General features: G+C 41.0%; 1 protein-coding gene across 1 annotated transcript in view; it reads left to right on the forward strand.

Annotated features, from left to right (window-relative positions):
- The window catches only part of DNAH7 (dynein axonemal heavy chain 7), a 724465-nt gene that overhangs the window by 88216 nt on the left and 623211 nt on the right, over nt 1-13038 (forward strand). The window contains 2 exon segments of the mRNA XM_029606081.1: nt 366-491; nt 8113-8232. Coding sequence (XP_029461941.1) covers nt 366-491; nt 8113-8232 — 246 coding nt within the window.

Below are 13038 nucleotides of genomic sequence, written 5' to 3' on the forward strand. Positions count from 1 at the left end.
ATTAAATGGACCAAAATCACTGGACGGTTTAGTGAAGAGTCAGATGGTATTTATAATGTGGTTGAGCAAAACTAGTTGTGCTTATTTGCTATAATAATTTTAGCTCGGTTGCACTCTGCATATCATTAGCTTAGTGTAACTGCAGCTAAAATCTGTTTCAAGGAGCTAAATTTAGAAGTTTGAATTTACTAATGTTCTAAATTTACTGCATTTTAGTGTATCAACTCTTTTGTGTTGAAGTTCATATATGAATGCATTACGTTTAGTTTTTTGGAAAAACTTTTTTTACTTGAAATTGTTAACAACAGTATTTAGGATATTTACAAATTTCAATCATGTTTTGATATTTTCTCTCTCTTGTTTAGACTGGAAGTAGTGCCAAAACCATGGAACAAATCCTTCTTGACAAGCTACCGTTTTATAAGTGAACATTTACATTCAATAAATCCATGCATGTCAGCTGCTCTAGATCTGTGGCATTGTTCTTTTGGGTAGGTATAAATTGAACTAAACTTCATACTCCAGCATGAAGATGTGTTCTGAGAAGGAAAAGGGTAAAGTATTTGAAAAAATGAACCTTAAATATATTCTATGATACTGACTGTTAGAAATCAAACAGAATGTTGGGAATTATTAGAAAGGGAATGGTGAATAAAACGGAAAATGTCATAATGCCTCTGTATCGCTCCATGGTGAGACCGCACCTTGAATATTGTGTACAATTCTGGTCGCCGCATCTCAAAAAAGATATAATTGCGATGGAGAAGGTACAGAGAAGGGTTACCAAAATGATAAGGGGAATGGAACAACTCCCCTATGAGGAAAGACTAAAGAGGTTAGGACTTTTCAGCTTGGAGAAGAGACGACTGAGGGGGGATATGATAGAGGTGTTTAAAATCATGAGAGGTCTAGAACGGGTAGATGTGAATCGGTTATTTACTCTTTCGGATAGTAGAAAGACTAGGGGGCACTCCATGAAGTTAGCATGGGGCACATTTAAAACTAATCGGAAAAAGTTCTTTTTTACTCAACGCACAATTAAACTCTGGAATTTGTTGCCAGAGGATGTGGTTAGTGCAGTTAGTATAGCTGTGTTTAAAAAAGGATTGGATAGGTTCTTAGAGGAGAAGTCCATTACCTGCTATTAAGTTCACTTAGAGAATAGCCACTGCCATTAGCAATGGTTACATGGAATAGACTTAGTTTTTGGGTACTTGCCAGGTTCTTATGGCCTGGATTGGCCACTGTTGGAAACAGGATATTGGGCTTGATGGACCCTTGGTCTGACCCAGTATGGCATGTTCTTATGTTCTTATGTTCTTAATCTAGGGCCTATGTAGTTAATGAAATTCAGATTTTCTTTTTAAATTCCAATTCAGAGTCTATGCATGTAAAAGTAGGTGTGAAACATGATTTCATGCCTACTTTTACATGCATAGTAAATAGGTATTCTGGGTGAGGGTGGGGCAGAATTGAGCTGAGAAAGGATTTACACACATAATTTACATTTTCAAACGTATGCATATCAATCCACATGCACAAAGTTACACCTGCCTGCCATGCCATATCCCACGGTCCTTGTATACTAGTGAATTTCCAAAGTTTACTTGGATTTCAGCAAAGCTTTTGATACAGTTCTGCATAGGAGACTCATGCATAAAATTAACAGCCTGAGATGTGTTCCAAGGTGATGGAATAGATTAGTAGTTGGTTGAGTGATAGACAACAGAGGGTAGTGGTAAATGAAATGCACTCTGAGAGAAGTGGAGTGCATCATGGTTCAGTTCTTGGGTTGGTTCTGTTCAGTATCTGTGAATGATATTATGGAAGAGTTAGTAGGAAAAATGTGTTGGTTTTTTTTTTTTTTTGCAGATGAGACTAAGATCTGCAACAGAGTGGACACCCCTGAAGAAGTATAGAGAGTTAGAAGTGATCTAAGAAAGCTTGAGGAGTGGTCAAAAGTTTCGAAGTTGAAATCCAATGTTAAAAAGTATAGTCATGCATTTGAGGTACAGAAATCCAAAGTAGCTGTACCTGAAACAGTGTGACAAGATAGTGACTGGGTCAGAGGGATGCTAGGATGCATAGGGAAAGGCACAACCAGGAGGAAAAAGGAGTAATAATGTCCCTATACAGGTGAGTATTGTGTTCATTTCTGGAGGTCATATCTCAAAAAAGATAGAGATAGCCTAGAAGCAGTACAGAGAAAAGCAATCAAAATGGTGCAGGGTTTGCAGCAAAAGACATATGAGATGAGGCTTCAGGATCTAAATATGAATATCTGAGAGGAAAGTAGAGATGGGAGAAGGGGTGGGGGAATATGATATAGATTTTTAAATACCTTAAAGATCTTAAAAATGCACAAGAAATAACCATTCCAATGTAATGGAAACTATAGAACTGGGATTTATGATATGAAACTCCAGGGGATAGATTCAAGAACAACGGTCAAAAGATATTTTTTCACAGAATGGGCGATGGATGCCTGAAATGCCCTTCCAGAGGAGGTGGTGAAGACAAGAATGCTGATAAATTTAAAAGTGCATGGGACAAACACAAAAGATCTCTAGTGGCAAGGGGATAGAAATGAAGAAATGGAATAATGTGTGTTAACTTTTCTGCATGGGGTAACCTGCATGAGTGGCAGTTACAACCCTAACCAGAAGGCCTGTGGGTAACTTGCACGATGCAGCAGCAGTCACAACCCTAACAAAAAAATGAGAAGGTAACCTGCATGGAGTGACATTTACAACTCTAAACATTTTCTGGGCAGACTGGATGGGCCATTTTGGTTTTTATCTGCGTTCATTTACTAAATTACTAAGTTACTGTGGTTAGTATATTATCACAACTTTATTAACGTAACCCCTGTATGGGATGGATCCTTTAACTTGCACCCAGGGGATATATAGAAATAAAATGAGATGATGGATGGACCCTTTCTACACACAGTTCTCTCAGTCTTTCCATGGATAACAATTACACTCTGAGTTCCAGGGCTTCCTGTGTGTGTGTGTGTGTGGGGGGGGGAACAATAGTTCCAAGGCCCTTTTGTAGTAGCCTCTTTCTGTCCTTGTAAACATCACTAATAATAATCACAGTCTTTTATAAGCAATGTGGTTTCCAAAGTCAAGAACATAAGAACATAAAATATGCCATACTGTGTCAGACCAAGGGTCCATTAAGCCCAATATCTTGTCTCCAACAGCATCCAGTCCAAGTCATGATTATTTGGCAATTACCCAAACATTAAATAGATCCTATGCTACTAATGCTGGCATCAAGAAGTGGTATTCTCTATTAATTAATAGCAGTTTATGGACTTCTCCTCCAGAAATTTATCTAAACCTTTTTTAAATCCAGCTGCACTACTTGCCTTAACCACATCCTCTGGCAACAAATTCCAGAGCTTGATTGTGCGTTGAGTGAAAAATAATTTTCTCTGACTTTTGTGTTTGTCCCTGACTTGTGTTAATGTGCTACTTTCTAATTTCATGGAGTGCCCCCTAGTCCTTATATTGTCCAAAAGAATAAATAACCATTTCACATTTACCCATTCAAGACCTCTCATGATCTTAAAGTCCTCTATCATATCCCCCCTCAGCCATCTCTTCTCCAAACTGTACAGCCCTAACCTCTTTAGCCTTTCCTTTTAGGAGAGCTGTTCCATCCCCTTTATCATTTTGGTTGCCCTTCTTTGTACTTTCTCGAGTACAGCTATATCTTTTTTGATATGCGGCAACCAGAATTGCAAACACTATCACTGATAGTTGATTACATAATATAAGAACATAAGATATGCCATACTGGGTCAGACCAAGGGTCCATCTAACCCAGCATCCTGTTTCCAACAGTGGCCAATCCAAGTCACAAGTACCTGGCAAGTACCCAAACATTAAATAGATCTTAAGTTACTATTGCTTATTAATTAATAGCAATTTATGGATTTTTCCTTTGGGAACTTATCCAAACCTTTCTTAAACCCAGTTACACTAACTGTCATAACCACATCCTCTGGCCATGAATTCCAGAGCTTAACTATGTGCTGCCTGAAAAAGAATGTTCTCCAATTTGTTTTAAATGAGCTATGTACTAACTTCATGGAGTGCCCCCTAGTCCTTCTATTAGCTGAATTTGCATTAACCTGTAGAAGTCCTTTCATGATTTTGTAGACCTCTTGTTAGGATTAGTAAGTGAGTGAACCCTTTGGCTGAGGTGAGAGGTGGATACACCCAGGGGAAGGACCCCCACGGGGTCTCACCATCAGGAGGCGGAGCCTCGGCTGTGGGATGGAAATACAGCAGACATAGAGGGGGAGATGTAGAGGGTGACCCCTGGAGGTGGGCCACAGAATGGTAGCAACCTACTGATGCCAGTCTTGCTAGAAACAAGAGTCAAGGGTGGAAACAGCAGTACCCGAGGAGTGGGGGTGCCGAGAGATACAGTCACTGTAATACACTGAATCAGTAGTGGAGAATGCAAGGAGGTTCCTAGGTGATGGGGATCTGCAGAGCAGAGGGAACCCAGAAGTGAGTCCTCACGGCAATGGTCCGCAGAGTGGGGTACACCAGCAAGGATTCTCCAGATGGTATCACTGGGTAGGTCCGCAGAGCAGGGGGGGAAACTGGAAGGGAGTCCTCATGGCAATGGTCCGCCGAGCAGGGTACACCGGCGAGGATTCCCACGTAGCAATCAAGCAGTGTTCCAGAAGTGATACTCACAGCAACAGGAAATAAGCAGAAGTCCCGTAGAAGGCCCTAGGAGAAGGCAAGCTGGAAACCGGGTGATAGGCCCTCCGAGGAGCGGATAGCCAAGAGACGAAGTGGTCCCCTGAGTCTCACACCATGGAAGCGAAACTGGAACAACAGTGTAGAGGTCTCACAACATGGAAGTCTCACATCACGGAAGCAAAACCGGAAAAACAGTGTAGAAGCTGGAACAACAGCAAATGAACTCGTTGCCAAGTCGCCGGCTGTCTGGGCAGGCCAGATTAAATACTAGAGCAGAGTGACTTCATCTGGTAGGGATGCCCCCAAGGTTCCCGCCACGACATGGGTAAAGCTGGTCAGGAAGTGCGCATGCGCGCCTAAGGAACCCCACAGGTAAGATGGTGGTTGGGAGCTTCCACGCTACTTAGATAGGCACAGGAACGGAGGCCAGAAGACCAGTAGTAGCTGGCCAAAACCGCGAGTTTGTCCAATGGAGCCAAGGTTGTGAAAAGAGAGGTGAGCAATGGCGGCCGCAGCCGTCTGTGGCAGCGGAGCGTAACACCTCTGTCATATCCCCCCTCAGTCGTCTCTTCTCCAAACTGAACAGTCCTAACTTCTTTAGCCTTTCCTCTTATCATTTTGATCGCTCTTCTCTGTACTTTCTCCGGTGCAACTATATCTTTTTTGAGATGAGGCAACCAGTATTGCACACAGTATTCAAGGTGTGGCCTCACCATGGAGCAATACAGAGGCATTTGAAACTGAAGAATTTTTAGCACTCAATTTAGTGTTTAAATAAAGTCAATAATTAATAGGACAACAGAAAGATTAATAAACTTATGACCTCACTCTTTTAGCTAAGTTGTTAAATTCCTCTGGAAGCACACTTCTTAACACTTGATCTCTTTCTTTTTCCCAGTTACTCTAATTACTCAGATTGAAAATAGTTCAATCCTCCTTTCATGTCCCAATTTGTTCCCAGCTTCTCCCTACTGTGGAGTGGATAGAATCAAGTCCCAGTATTTATTAGAACATAAGTCCCAATTCATATACCTTTCCTGAAGTCTTCTTAGTTACTTTACATATCCTTATGACATACCAGATGGCATTTTCCTCTCAAGTGTAACACACCTGAGTCAGATACAAGCACATAGTTTAATACCTTTAGCTCCTTCCCTGTAGTAAGTGTAAGATTCGTGGCCCTTGTTGCTCTGGTAGAATTGGCTCAACCTACAGGGTGTTCCCTGTAGGTCCCAACTGACAGCTGGAGGACCTGGACAAGGAAGAGACTGATCTAGAGCTACAGTCCCTTTCCCCTTTCCCCTTCACTTGAGCCCTCAGGTTCCAGGGACCAGCAGGTCTTAGACAAGAGTCTCATAGGAAAAGGCTACAGCATAAGTCCAGAGACAAGGTAGGTGGCGGTAGACAAGTGTGGTTAAAGTTTGACCTGAGGTCAAAGGCAGAAGAAAGACAAGACTGGTCAAAGTCCAAGCTGAGTTTAAGTGCAGAAGTCAGTCAGAGAGTGGGCAAGGTATGAAAGGAGAAGGATTGATAGGGACTACAAGAGATGAGGCAGGCTCGGCTGAAGAGACAAGGCAGGCTGGACTGGAGAGATGAGGCAGGCTGGGCTGGAGAGATGAGACAAGCTGGACTGGAATGCAGATGCAGCAACTCACACTACTAGGTAGTCGACCCATTGCTGAGACAAAGAGGGGATGTCCAGGAGGACCGTTTATAGGGCTGAAGAAGCAATGTCATCAGTAGGTACTGCAAGCAGTTTCTTACCTAGGGCCCTTTAAGTTGCGCATGGTATGGCACGTACGCATCTAGAGAAACCTGTGCGAGAGTGACCATGGTGGCATCCTGCCACTAAGAGGGGAACCAACTGCTTGGGCCTTTGGGTGGTGATGCAGCTCATGGGGCCTACCCACGAGCCATGAAACGTAGCAGTAAGGGACAAGACTTCACTTCTTAGATGAACAAAACTTCACTCCTCAGGCTCCTTCTTGGTTAAAGACAGCCTCTTCCCAATAGAAAAGGAAACTGATTCCGGGGTACTAAGGGCACTCAGTTCCTGGTGTAAAAATAATAGTCTTTGACTCCAAAATTGGGGAAAATTAACAAGAGACAGGAAGAGTAGAAAAAACTTCCTTGCATCAAAATGAGGAGTTACTGATAGAAAAACAAGTGAAGGTCGAAACTTCTCAACATTGGGTCTCCAATAGGTCTATCCTCTGAAGAAGAGATATTGCACTGCTAGAGTCTTCCCTATCTTTCGATGTAATCTTACAACCCTCTGTGAAAGAATACCAAGGCTCTCACAGGGAAAAATCTAAAATATCTGGATCAAAAGAAGTAAAATCAGCTTGAAATGAATCAGTCTCCCTGGCTGTCTTCAAGGGAAAACACCACTCTCTTCATTAAATTACAAAAATTAACAGACAGGAGGCAGAGAGCTCTTGCCTAAGCCAAAAGGAAAACCAAAATCCATGAAAACTGATGGTGTTTGAGGATGATAAACAACTAGAATGCACCATCTGCAGCTCCCACATGGGGGAGTAAAACCCAAACCTCTCTTCATTAATTATGCACTGAACCTCCCCAGTTAAATGGTATATTCCTTTTGATAAGGAAATCCAGATGTTCCCTACATTAGTGATGTAATGGAAGAGCTTGAAGGAAAATGTCTGTTTGCAGATGACTTACAAAGCTGTATTAAATTAAAAATCTTGAAAGGGGTGAAAAAAATAATTCAGGGTCTGCAACACAAGACCTACAGAGAAAGATTCAAGGCCCTCAAAATGTACATTGTTGTGGAAAAATAGGAAGGGAAGAGATGACCGAAACACTTACTGGTAGATATCATTAGACTGCTTGCAAATCCTAATCACTTCTCTACAATAAAAACATTTCTTTAAAGTCACTTGTCATGTATGTTTGTTTTGGCTAGATTGTGAGCTTCATAGATTGTCTCTTATGTGTATCTGTACAGTAGTAGCACTCTAAAATGTAGTAGTAGTAGTAGTAGTAGTAGTAGTAGTTAGATTTTCCTCAAGTACAAAGTGGTAGCATTTCCATAGAAAAAGAGTCTCAAGAATAAGAGGGTCACAATATAAAGTTAGAATTCAGAGAAACTGTGGAAAAATACTATCAGCAGAGGCTGAACAATTGAAACTGTGCCAAAATTCAAGCATGATTGTGACTGATACAGAGGGCAAGGCAGAGTGTTGACCAGACATCAAAGAGGATCAGTAGAGACACAACTGATTGACACACAGGTTTTTATCCAATGACTTCTACTATGTGTGCATGCTATTATATTAGGAGAAAAATGCAGAGGTAAAGATATGAAAAAATATTAAAAATATTTTTGAAATATATTATGTTTTTGTGATTGTTGCAGGAAATTACGTTTGCTTGATGTTGAAGAATTTCATGTTCGGCAAGAATCAATGGAGCTTTCTTTCTTTCAGAATCTTGCCATGAAGCATATTGATAGTGCCAAAGAAAAACTAATTAAAAAGTATGGGCAATTGTTACTTTATTTTTAAGTGTTTGAGAAGACCATAAAGAAACAGTTCAATATAAAATAGCTGTGCAAAAGTCCCTACATTGAAATGTTCAGCTATGTGTTTGTAGTGCTATTATAAGTTGTATTTATTATGTTATTGCTATTATTATATTATATGAAAAGATAAGATAATATAAAAAATGGTACTGTTCAAATAACACTGGGCAACAAATTTTCACAAAAGTCATGTTACGGAAATGAAATTAGTCAATTCTTATACATTTCCATGTGCTAAACATGAATGTGACTGTGAAAATGCAAAATTGGCTCTAGTTTTTTTGTAATATGCAATAATATAATTACATCTTGAATTGTATGCCAATAGTAGGAGATGGTTAATACCGTTTGAAAAATGAAGTCATAGACTACGTCTTAGATTTCTTTGCTTGTCTCTTGTACACCTGTTCAGGAGCATCTCTGCGGAGTGTCCAGCAGTAGTCAGCCAGCATGAATATTTCAAATGCTCACCCTTTCTGACTGGGCTTCATATAGTACACTGCTGACGTCAGCTTACTCAGCAGCAGCATGGCAGTAGAACTGCATTGCATCAGAAAATGATGTAATAAACTCTGGATGATGTGTGCATGATGGTATTATGCAATATGATGCAATATTACATCATTCTAGGCTTATTTACATTACTACTGGATACATTTACATGACTAAACATAGAAAGTGAACTATATTAAATATCTTCAAAACGAGAGCCAATAAAAACTTTTCATGGTCATATTCGTGTTCAGCACATCAAGATACTACAGAGTAGGACCATTTTAGGTCAGTAACACTTTCATTGTTGCCCAGTGTGATGTCTCAGAGAAAAAGGTTGAAATGCATGCAGGCTGATATAATAATTTGGGTGCTAAGAAAATGTGTGCTTGTTTTCAGCGCACATTTTTAACATCCAATTATTATTTTTTTAACTCCTGATGTAGCAAGCTAATGCTATGCTAATGCATTGTCTATTAAAAAGTGTGACACAACTTTAAAATGTGCAGCTGCTACTTAACAGGATAAATACCAATTTATCCATCTATCTGGCAGTGGGAAGCAGCTGCCAGATAGCAGTCAGTTCTTATCTGGCTATCTGACATAGGTCACCACTACTTAGCCAGATCTTTAAGGCTAGGAGTTATGTTTTCAGCTTTAAAGAAGGTACACTGGCCAGATACTACTAAATGTCCTCATTTGCATGGGATTTCCCATCAAGGAACACACATTTTATACATGCAAAACACCTTGCTACATCAGGAGTAAGTTTTGTGCCCAGAAAATGCATGCTCAAGTGCAGGAAAATGTGCATTCCACTGAATGCACCTTTCTGCATTAACCTGAAAGTCTTTAATGTGATGACTGACCCACCCAATCAATAACAGAATCTACATTTATGCCAGCAATGGCTAGCAGTTCAAGGAGACTATATAAGTACACATACAATGGATTAAAATCTCAGTTTAGATAATTCTAATTGCACAAAATATGCCAGTCACAATTTTAAGAAAGGAAATATCCCTTGACACAGACCATGTTTCATGATAGCTATCTCAAGGCAGCATAGTGAAATATTCTGCAAAATAAAAAAAACAAAGTTAGAAAGACATTCATAGACAGTACAAAATAGGCCAGAAAAGGCAACAGAAGCAAATATATCATCTCAAAATTTCAGTGATCCAGAGAAAATATTCATGTATTTAGCAAAGTGGCAGGAAAATTTAAAAATAGGCACCAGACATTAAAGTGAGCAAATTCAGTCAAGAGAATAAATGGAACCAGCAGCAAACCAATAATCAAAGAGTTCATACAAGAATGTAAAAATGAAATAGACAAGTACATACATACAGCATCAAAGAAATAAATTGACTGCTCAATCTTCTGATTGAGACCAAAGGGGTGCAATGTATTCAGATAGAAGATCCAGCATTGTTCAAGATGAACTTAATGGAAAATTGCCCGCATGGTCTCAAGTTGAACAATACTCAGTAATAAAAATAAGAGGTCTGACACTGAATGTTGATTAAATAACCAATGAGAAACAAGAGAGGATTCAAAACAGGAATGATCTTTGTTATGATCATACAAAGAGTTTTACCAATATACAAATGAGAACAAGGACAAAGGTTAACATAAACCACCCCTGAGGAACTACAATCAGAAGAAAAATTGAGCATGTATTTTTTATAGGATACTAGATCCACAAAAATAATATAGTAACATAGTAATGACGGCAGAAAAAGACCAAAATGGTCCATCTAGTCTGCCCAGCAAGCTACCTAAGGTAGTAACTGCCACTCTGTGCAGGCTACTCCCATATTTCTCTTAGGGGTAGTAACTGCCGCTCCGTGTAGGTTACCCCCATGTTTCTCTTAAGGGTAGAAACTGCTGCTCCATGCCGATTAAGCTTTTTTATTTATTCCCATCCTCTAGCCTTTTAGGGATCCAGAGTTTTTATCCCATGCCCCTTTGAAATCCTTCACAGTTTTAGACTTCACCATTTCCTCCAGAAGGGCATTCCAGGCATCCACTACCCTTTCAGTGAAGAAATATTTCCTGACATTGGTTCTAAGTCTTCCTCCCTGGAGTTTCAAATTGTGACCCCTAGTTCTACTAAATTGTTTCCAATGGAAAAAGTTTGTTGATGACCATGGATCATTAAAACCTTTCAAGTATCTGAAGATCTGTATCATATCACCCCTGCTCCTCCTCTCCTCCAGGGTATACATATTCAGGTTCTTCAACCTCTCCTCATAAGTCATTCAATGGAGACCACCCACCATTTTGGTCTCCCTTCTCTGGACTGCCTTCATCCTGTCTCTGTTTCCTTTGAGATACGGTCTCCAGAACTGAACATAGTGCTCCAGGTGAGGCCTCACAAGGGACCTGTACAAGGGGTTTATCACTTCCCTTTTCCTACTAGATATTCCTCTCTCTATGCAGCCCAGCATTCTTCTGTCATACTGCTTCGTCAACTTCAGGTCGTTAGACACTATCACCCCGAGATCTCTCTCCTGCTCCATGCACATCAGCCCTTCACACCCCAACGCATATAGTTCTTTCGGATTACCACACCCTAGATGCATGACTCTGCATTTCTTGGCATTGAATCCCAGCTGCCATATCTTTGACCATTCTTCCAGCTTCCTTAAATCCCATCTCATTCTCTGTACTCCTTCCGGTGTGTCCACTCTTTTGTAGATCTTAGTATCATCCGCAAATAGACAAACTTTACCTTCTATTCCTTCTGCAATGTCGCTCAAGAAGAGGTTGAACACAACGAGTTCCAACACCGATCCCTGTGGCACTCCACTGAATACCATTCTCTCTTCAGAGTACGTTCCATTTATCATCACCCGTTGTCTTCTATCCGTCAACCAGTTTGTGATCCATGCCAACATCTTGGAGCTGACTCCCAAGCTTCTCATTTTGTTGATGAGTCTTCTGTGTGGGACTGCATTTATTTATTTATTAGCTTTTATATACCGACATTTGTGGGTACATCATGCCAGTTTACAATATAACTGAAGGAGGAAAATACAAAAAACGAGGGTGAGGGGAGGGGTGCACCTAGGAAGAGAGATGGGGCGAGAGAAGAGAGGGAAAAAGAGGAAGAGGAGAATAGGAACAGTACCTGATGGAAAAACAACCAAAGAGCATAATATGTAACATTCCAAATTATATACTCAAAAAGGGACTGTGTATTACATTATACACTGTGGATAACCTTATACACTATATATAAATTATACACTCCAAAAAGCACTATATACAACAATATACATTATCTTTAGCTAGTACATACAGAAGCACTATGGGGTACATTTTAAAAGTACGCTGGATTTTATAAGATACGTGCGTAGCCGCGCGTATCTTATAAAAGCCGGGGTCGGCGCGCGCAACGGGGTGCATATTTGTGCAACTTGCGTGCACTGAGCCCTGCGCGCGCTGCCCGTTCCCTTCTCCTGCATCTTCTCCTCTCTTCCCCTACCTAACCCCTCCTCCCGGCCCTATCTAGACTCCCCTCCCACCTTTATCTGAAAAGTTACTACTGCCTCCGGGCAGTAGTAACTTACGTGCACCGGCGCAGCAGGCCCCGACACAGGCCGCTGTGTCGGGGCACTCGGCCACGCCCCCAGACCGCTCACATGCCCCCAACACGCCCCCGATCTGAAACCACTCCCCCCTGGCCACCCCCCCGACCGCCCCTTTTTGCAAACCCCGGGACTTGCGTGCGCCGCCGAGCCTATGCAAAATAGGATCGGCGCGCGCAGGGGCGTTTTAAAAGGGTTACGTGCGTACCTTATGCGCGTAACCCTTTTAAAATCTGGCCCTATATATGACATTACAAATTATACATTCAGAAAAGCAACTATATATAGTCTAGCAGGGGTTGATATGGGAAGGTAGGGTTTAAGGACAGGGGAAAGGGGTATATAACGGGTATAAAAGGGGGTAAATAAGGAGGTGCAGAGATTTGAGAGACAAATCGGAGTACAATTAAAGGAATATAGGGAAGGCTATAAGTATGGCAATGACAGGGCTCTTTCTCTGAAAGAGTAGAGGGAGCAGGGGGACTACGTAGGATCTGAGTCAGGGTAGGTCATTTTAAAGGTCATTTAGTTTTACTAAAATCCAAGTCTATTACATCAAGTGCTCTTCCCTGATCCACTTCTCTAGTCACCTCATCAAAGAAATCAATTAGATTCCTCTGACAGGACCTTCCCCTGGTGAATCTATGCTGCTTCTGATCAAGCAACCCACTGG

Source organism: Rhinatrema bivittatum, chromosome 6 (assembly GCF_901001135.1).
Source record: "Rhinatrema bivittatum chromosome 6, aRhiBiv1.1, whole genome shotgun sequence".
Taxonomy (NCBI): Eukaryota; Metazoa; Chordata; class Amphibia; order Gymnophiona; family Rhinatrematidae; genus Rhinatrema; species Rhinatrema bivittatum.